General features: G+C 33.7%; 1 protein-coding gene and 1 long non-coding RNA gene across 2 annotated transcripts; one reads left to right on the top strand and one right to left on the bottom strand.

Annotated features, from left to right (window-relative positions):
* The first annotated feature begins 1,105 nt into the window (after positions 1-1,105).
* Positions 1,106-3,016, top strand: LOC139856124 (uncharacterized). The gene is made up of 4 exons (XR_011761684.1): positions 1,106-1,480; positions 1,582-1,798; positions 1,901-2,028; positions 2,837-3,016. It is a non-coding gene; the product is annotated as an uncharacterized lncRNA (long non-coding RNA).
* A 116-nt stretch (positions 3,017-3,132) lies between these two features.
* LOC139856140 (BEL1-like homeodomain protein 1) lies at positions 3,133-7,281 on the bottom strand. Its single transcript, XM_071845371.1, has 7 exons — positions 7,039-7,281; positions 6,491-6,560; positions 6,232-6,337; positions 5,323-6,101; positions 4,553-4,938; positions 4,251-4,311; positions 3,133-4,144 (listed from the first exon to the last, which is right to left on the bottom strand). Exons 4-7 carry the CDS (start codon positions 6,067-6,069, stop codon positions 3,395-3,397), a joined length of 1,944 nt encoding a protein of 647 aa, XP_071701472.1. The 5' UTR covers positions 6,070-6,101; positions 6,232-6,337; positions 6,491-6,560; positions 7,039-7,281; the 3' UTR covers positions 3,133-3,394.
* Positions 7,282-8,487: the final 1,206 nt, after the last annotated feature.

The following is an 8,487-nucleotide window of genomic DNA, read 5'->3' as shown; positions in this document are numbered from 1 at the left end:
ATTAATTAATTCTTGATTAAAAATTAATTAAAGTATTTTAATACAAATTACGTCGGCGCTAGCGGTGGCCTCTGCCCATTGGTCAGTTTTTGCGCGTATGCTAGCCGTAAACCAGCGAGTTTTGACGGTTGAACGTGTGTATTTACTCTTTAGCCCTTTTGGTTTGTCATTTGCAGTACCAATTTTCAGCTTTTATCCTTTTTCTTTTAAAAATAAAATCAATCAATTCAGTTAACAAAAAACTACTCCATATTCATTCTAAAAATATTATTTTAGGCGACGCTTGTGAAAAAAAAGTTTGTTGTTGTTTATCAATTCATTTGTCCTTTTATGGAATATATTTGTATGTTGATTTACTATTACATAATGAAGTAAACTGTATGAATTGGATTGCAAGGGATGGTTCAAGTTTTGATGCTCACAAGGTGTTTGTTAAATTGTCTGAAAGAAGATAGTATGATGAATCCTATTTTCCCACTTTCCCTTTTACTTATTTCACTCAGACTTAAAGTTAACTTCATAGGTTTATTACAATAATGATGAACGAATTAGAACATTGAGAATCAAAGTTTGATAAAACCATGTGCAGATGTGCTACTGCTGCATGCTCTTGAAACTTCAAATACAGTTTCTTATGAAGATTGACTTGATATATCATCAGTTATATACATGTTTAATGGGTTTTTTTGTCGTCGAAGGGAGTAAAATTTGTTGACCGCTTTAATGAGTGACGTTGTTGCAAGACTAAGAACATCCGATGACCGTGATGAGTGGATGTATTGCCATTGCCAGATTCTTATAAGAAAGAGCTAATATTTTAAAGACATCCGAAAGCTGGACGAAATCTCAAATTCTTGATACCCGTACCTCGTAGTCTTACGGCTCTTTTATACCAGGACTAAGGACTAGGACTAAGGACTAAGGACTAAGGGGCTGTTTGTTTTTTAGTTTTGTTTTCATTTGTCTCTTATGGGGAAAAGGTGTCTTATTCTGATTCTATGTCTCCTAAAAACAGACCAATTTTCAGATTAAGTAACAAAGAAACTACAATTTTACTTACTGAACTAAGAGTTGTAATTGGAAAGTAAACAGGCCCTAAGTGTTCTACAAATGACATGTGGCGCGATGTAAAGAATGCTCTTGGTATGCTCTAATTGGTTTGTAAATTTTGGCTGCCATGAAATAGCTTCTTTGTAGGAAGAGGCCGAAGAGGAGGAGATTTTGAAAATTATTCCGAGTATGAGTTTGTTACCTGAACCGATTTTCACACGTCTTCAACTGGTGAATCCTAATACAATAGTCAAGATATTTCTCTTCACAACTAAGTTTGCCACGTCAACGTTGCCACAAACGATGATTGACTTGAAAACAACGGCTTAGGAACAGATTGAATGCATGCTTAACTAAGATGATGATGCTCTGATGAAGATATAAAATCCAAACACAATGTTTTAAGGAATTGTTATCAAGATTATATAAGGTAGTGAATACTGCTTGTGGAACGGGCGAAATGCATAAATTTAATGCTTTTTTGGTAAATATAACGGGCGAAATGCATAAATTTTAATGCTTTTTTGGTAGATACGTGTTGGGCCTGTCAGATATTGGCCAAATTGGATATATTAAAGGATTTTGTGGAGAATAAGATAGATGAATCGGAAAACATAGTCGAGGCTGTTGACCAGATAAGTTAAAATCAACGGGTGAAATGCTTGATACAACGCTAAAAGTTGTTAACGTAGCTTCTAGAGGCCATCGATATGGCAGTGTGATTTTGCCTCAAAAACGGCTTCATATGGTGAGAATGTGGCTTTCATTCGTGAGGCTCTTGAAGCTTTCAATCGATTCTGTATAAACTGATTAAGATGGCTGTTCAGTAATTAAGTTTGATGTCGAACAGGTGGATATTATGGCTGAGTGGTAGCAAAATAAGCATATTTGGTATCCAGATCTTACAGAAGTATTTGAGGTGGTTTTATTGATCCAAAGTTGCTAATTGAAGACTTTCACATACAATTGGTTCCAATGGTATGATAAAAATGCTATAACTTAGTTGTATACAATTCATTACTTTGTTGCTGAATAACTGCATTAACCACCTACATTGTTCCACATATGATTATATGGAATGCTATAGAAATGATTATTATTAGGAAAGTGCATATAAATAGGGCTTGAGTGTTTGTAGGGATTATATTCTGTGCTTTTATGTACTGAATTTTCTGTTTTAGATTAGCACTGAAACTGACAATGCAAAAAAGCTTTGGAAGCTAAACGGTAGGCGGGTATGAAATGGGTTGGATATATTGACGTGAATACTACCCAAAATATAAAGGGTCAGTCGTATAACCCATTTTGGACCCAAACCCATAACGCATCTGTTTGTTGTCAGGCCATCAATAATTGCCACACCTACTCTAGAAAGCTACCAATCTGTTTTCCTTCGCTAATTTTCGTTGTACGTTTTACTTATAAGTTTAATTTTAACTTAGGTTTAGTACTTGGAATATTGGGCCTCATTCTTTTGTCACTTATATTCTTCAATAATTGGGTTGTCCTGCAGATATCAGTTATGACCTTTATAAGCCTTACAGAATATGCAGTACCCAAGGACACAGTCAGCATGTAGCTTCATATTATTAACAATCATAGTAATAATAACTAGTCACCATTTGATAAAGACCTTGGCTACTTTATGCTTTTATGTGATGATATCTTACACACTATAATTCTAGCATGATCCATATATGTATTGCCAAAAAAATAATGTACCTGCAGTTCATTTTTCATATTTATTGCAGTAATTTATTTCGCGTGTTAATTTGGGCATTGACAGGTACAGATGGCCACCTTTAAAACATTGAATGCCTTAAGCACGATCGTACTAATGAGTACCCTTTAGCGAAAGTAACCTAAAAGAACGTTCGCTGAACCACTCATTGGTCTTAGAATTTATGACCTGGACCATGTCTGCCTTTGCATTTTAAATGTGATCATTAGTTTATTGTGTTTTCAAGTCGTGGTTAATCAATATCTAGCGTTTGCGTATAGTGAAACTGATTATTTGATTTTTACTTTATAAATCGTTAAAAATCGGACTTTAACTGCTAAAAATATGGATAGGAAAATGAAGATGATAATAAGTATTGTATTTGTATACCCCCAAACCAAAGATATATAACTAGTTTTACATACATACAATATATACTATCCAATCCATCTATATGCATCTGCTGACACAAAATTAATATACAGTCCCGAAATCATTCAATGATTCATAAAATTTACCTAATCTGTATCGATATAACGGTTATTGTTCTTTAATGCATCAAAGTATATATCTGTCGTTCTAGTAATAAATCTTGTTCTTATTTTGTTGATATCTTGATCTTGTTTAAGCAACAAAATCTGGTAAAGTTTGTGCAGCAAACCTCTTACGGTTTTGAATGTTCATCGAGTCGTACATGGCTGATGAATGTGACGACGATGGTTGATTCATCGCCATGTATGCATGTTCGTCCCCTAGTTCCTGTCCTCTACTGATATGATTCGAGAGGAAACTCTGGTGGGTCCCAGAAATCGATAAGTTTTCACAATGTGGTAAGCCTAAAGTCAACGAGACGCCGTTTCCATGGTATGGTTGCTGAAATTGCTCGGGTGTAAACCTTCCGATTTCACCGATTGGATAACCGCCTAACCCGCCCATGAAGTCGGTTTGGTTGTTGGCGGTTAGTGTGAAATGTTGGTTCTGGTTCTGAAGTTGTCGGTTGTCGTTTCGTGGTTTTTTGGGGCTGAATTGTGTGATTCCTTCCATTTCTAGGGTTCCGTTGAGGCTGAAACCGTTCGGGTTTTGAAAATTTATTCCCGTGGCAGTTGGTGATGTTGAAACGGTGGTGGAAACCGTCATTGACGGTGGCTGATGGAACGAAATTTCTTGTTTTGTCGTTTTGAATCCTCTGTTTGAGCTCGATGGTGAAACGCTATTCTCTTGTTTCGAAGATGAATTATCTTCGATTTGTTCGTTTTTGCTTGAATTATGATTTTCGATACCGTTTTGTTCTTGTTCCTTGATTTCCTCCAGATACATCTCCTCCACCATCGGCTTCCATAACCTTACTCTAGCATTTATGAACCAATTCGAAACCTAAAACGTAATCAATTCAAATTCAAAACGAAAAAAAATAATAATAATAAATAAATCAATGTAATGCACGAAATTGACCGAAACAGAGTATGAGTTAATCTATTACCTGACTTCTAGTAAGACCTGTTTGTTTCGCAAGCATATGCTTGTCCGAATCCTTAGGATAACTGCATCATATATTAATATGTATTCGTTATCGATCTGTTGATCAATTGAAAAGGGTGATGATTTGTACACCATCAAAACCATCCATACACCACTAAACATGCATAACCTTATACTGTATAACCTTATACTATATAACCTTCTAAAGCAGTTTTGGTAGTGTATGGACAAATTTTGTTGCACGAATCATTGCCCAATTGAAAAACTCAGTATAAAGATAGTGATTTGTAGGTTGATTCTTACGGGTGAAGAAAATGTTCGAAGAGCCAAGCGCGAAGTACAGAAACAGAACGTTCGGGTAATCCTCTTTGGGGTCTCCAAGCATTATGTTGGATCATTCCCAATTGCTGCAAAGCTCTCTGTTGTCTGAGTTGATTATCGACAAATTTCAGCCTCGAACCACCGTTTTCAGCCTTTACACCGACACCTAAACCGTCATCTTCTCCTAAACTTCTGCTAGCGGCATTAATCTGTCCCATAATAGCGTCTTTTAGGCACCTGAATTGCTTCGAAATCGTTTGTAAAGCTAGTGCTGTGTAAGTTTTTGCAGACCCAATTCCTGCTGCTTGTTCGAACCACGAAATCACAATTTGCATCTGGTGATGATACTGTCTGTATCTCTGCTCCACCTTCAAAACCCACAAATTAATTCAGAAAAAGTTCCAATCTTTATCAACAAAAGTAAAAAAATATGAATGAAAATGAAGAAGTTAAGTTTAGTAATTTCAAGAAACCCACAAATTAAGTCAGAAAAAGATTCAATTTTTAACAACAAAGTTAAAGAATTTGAATGAAAATGAAGTTGTCAAGCTTATTACTCTAGTAATATTAAGAAACCCACAAATTAATTCAGAAAAAATGTTAAATTTTTAACAACAAAGTTAAAGAATTTGAGTGAAAATGAAGTTGTCAAGGTTACTAGTATAGTAATTTCAAGAAAGCTTGAAAGTAACTTTTCTGATAGTGACAATTTCTTATTTATAAGTTTGTTCAATCAGTTATAATTTAATTACCTCATCAAGCATGTTAACAAGTTTTGCTTTCTTCATCTGAATTTCCTGTCTTTCAGCTGTACTAACTTCGGATTTGGTAGCGGTTTCCGCCCTACCAAGTCCTTCTCCGGCGATCAGTGGCGGTGATTCCCCATCACCGCCACCGACCGCCTTCAAATTCGCAGTTGACCGATCATCCTTAACCACTTTACCAACATTAACAACTTCTTCAAGAATTTCTTGTGTAGCCTTCAAATACTTAGAATTCAACAACATATTATTCATACCGTTGACACTATTCGACATCCCAGACGCTGATGACGTCGATCCACCACCACCGCCACCACCAGCCGCCTGTGTCCCGAACCGTGATTGCTGAGACGATAAACTCAAAGACAAACCTTGTTGAAACGGTGTAACTTCTCGCGGTGGGGGAGCCACTAGCTCCACCGGGTTGTACATGTACTGGGCCCGCGGGATAAACCCGTGTAGTGACGACACGTCATGCTGCGAATGAACTGATGATGGTGGTGATGCTGATAACGGTATACCGACAAATTGTTGAGTTTGGGCTGATGGTGGTGGTTGATGGTGGTTGGTTACTTGGTTATGATTAGAATCAAGAAACATTAAATTGCCAGATTGCGGTTGTGTTGCTTGTTGTTGCGAATCTGAATTATAATAAACGTAGCCCGGATTCATAAGAACTAATGTTTGTAACCCGTCTCCACCTTGAATCTCCGAATTCGCGTTATAGTATGTTGCCATTTGTTGACGAATTTGGGAAAAAGTTCTTTGATCTGAACATAAATTGAGATGTTATTTTAGTACAGCAACAACAAAACTCAATCCCACATAATTGAAACACTTGTATATAATCGATTAGTCGATTGTAATAAATTGAAGAACACGAATGAAACCGGTTTTTACCTGCCTAAAGTAGACTTTTTTTCAACCCATAAGCAACAAATGGAGATAAAATTCAGTTGAAAAGTTAAAAGATTTGTTCTTGATTTGAATTATGATCAGACAGAACCTGAGAAATGAATTCAAGAATGATCAGATTCACATAAGTTACCATATAGTACAAGTGTACAACAAAGAATAATATTTATGTATCTATATAAAATTAAACTTAATATTATATTATTTAATTAATAGTAATAATATGCTTGGATTGAGGAGGTACCTGAAGTGAGGTTAGTGATGGAGATATGATGATTGTGCACGTGTTGTTTCATATCATCATCATCTAAAAGCTGCAAGAAAAGAGATTTAATTTTCAAGATTTTCAAGAATTGAAGTTTTTTTACAGTGACATATCATAACAATATAATACCCATATCATAAGTTTTAGAGAGAGAAAGAGAATATATTTGTGTGTGAGAGAAAGAGAGAGTTCATGCAGTTATGGTAGATATACAGATAGATTTATAGATTTATAGATAGTACCTACATGTATAAAAGATATCAGTAAATACATATATGTATGTATGGGGGAGATGGGTACAAATGTTATTTAACAGTAAAATTTATTTATGTTTATATTGCAAGGTAACAGGTACTAATAATGATATTGCTATCCAAAAAGATAGGAAGGATGGGTGAGTGTCTGAACTTTAGAAACACAGAAAGATAAGTCATATCATTCTTTAAAATCAAAAAAAAAAAAAAAAAGAAGATGAACAACTGGAATTTGAGATTGAATAAATAAATCAGATAAAGATAAATGGATACCTTAAAGAAAAGAATTGGGTGTTAATTATTAAGGTTATGTTTGATTTGATTTGACTTTGTTTATTCAAATCATTTGATGGTTGCTGAAACTATATATATATTCTCTACTAGTTTTTGATGAAGATAATAACGTCACTGGCCTGCAGGCAGGTAAGTATACTTGTTGAAACAAAGACTTAAGTAGCTTTTTCAAGAGAAGAGAGAAAGCAATGGGCAAAGATGTATATGTGTGTGTGTTTTAGTTGAGAGAGATGGTACAAGTAGGAGTAGGTATTAACATAAATATAAATATAAATATTTGTTATATATCACTCCATAATTTGTTCGAAAATTTTTTCCTATTCAAACTATTTGGAAAATGAGAATATTTTTTACTTAGATTATTACATGGCTCAAAATTTTGAAAGGACTTAAAATTTTGAAAATATTATAAAAGTAATAATTGGATGATAATTTTATTATTATTATAGATATTGCATAGTATATTTTTTTGAGTATAAATAGGTGTGTTGAGTTAAAGTTTATGGTATGTATTTTTTTTTGTTAACAAAAACACTCTCTCTCTCTAGATTCCAAATGCCACCAAACTCTCATTGTACATTTTTCTATAAATAAAAAACCAATTACTCATACCTTTTGTTCAACCTTTGTTTTCTCAGTTTTACAGTATCTCTATCTCTATATACCTTCTACAGTCAAGAACCACTAAAGGTAGTTATAAGCCTACTGAATTATAACACGTTATCAGCACGAAAAGCTTAGTGTAATTAAAAGATATCTCAAACGATTACGAATCACTAATCAAGGTATGAAATTATTAATAATTTTCAGACTCGAATATATCAAATTTTGGACTACTAACATTTATATTTATGTTATTTAAGTTATATATGGTCGGTTATACCACCTGAATTATATTTCTGTAATCTAACTTTTACTAACTTCACTAACATTTATATTTATGTTATTTAATTATATATGGTCGGTTATACCACCTGAATTATATTTCTGTAATCTAACTTTTACTAACTTCACTAACATTTATATTTATGTTATTTAAGTTATATATGGTCGGTTATACCACCTGAATTATATTTTCTGTAATCTAACTCTTATTAACTTCACTAACATTTATATTTATGTTAATAAGACCTCATGATTGTACGCAACACGTCATTTGACAACACGGTACTTTATGTACGCAACACGTCATTTGACAACACGGTACCATGGGTCGAGATTAATTCCGATCAATACGAATACGACGGGGTCTTTATATGTTATCTAACATTTATGATTACTTATGCAATTAATCATTATTTATTTCATGCATACTAATGTTTATTCTTAAATTTATAATTTTAAAAGTTAAAATAAAAAAAAATAGTTTGTATTTTTATTAAAAGTAAATCTTAAAAGTTAAAATAAGAAAAAGTAGTTTGTATTTTT

Source organism: Rutidosis leptorrhynchoides, chromosome 6, assembly GCF_046630445.1.
Source record: "Rutidosis leptorrhynchoides isolate AG116_Rl617_1_P2 chromosome 6, CSIRO_AGI_Rlap_v1, whole genome shotgun sequence".
In the NCBI taxonomy this organism is placed as follows: Eukaryota; Viridiplantae; Streptophyta; class Magnoliopsida; order Asterales; family Asteraceae; genus Rutidosis; species Rutidosis leptorrhynchoides.
Note: the sequence above shows the minus strand (reverse complement) of the source record. Positions and strands in the feature narration are given on the sequence as shown.

Bases quoted from the DNA above. Each gene is read 5' to 3' on its own strand.
- LOC139856140 (XM_071845371.1), bottom strand. From the start codon at position 6,069: ATGGCAACATACTATAACGCGAATTCGGAGATTCAAGGTGGAGACGGG. The intron at 4,939-5,322 runs GTAATTAAATTA...TGGGTTTTGAAG, and splicing joins TTGTTAACATGCTTGATGAG to GTGGAGCAGAGATACAGACA. The intron at 4,312-4,552 runs GTAAGAATCAAC...TATATGATGCAG, and splicing joins TTCGAACATTTTCTTCACCC to TTATCCTAAGGATTCGGACA.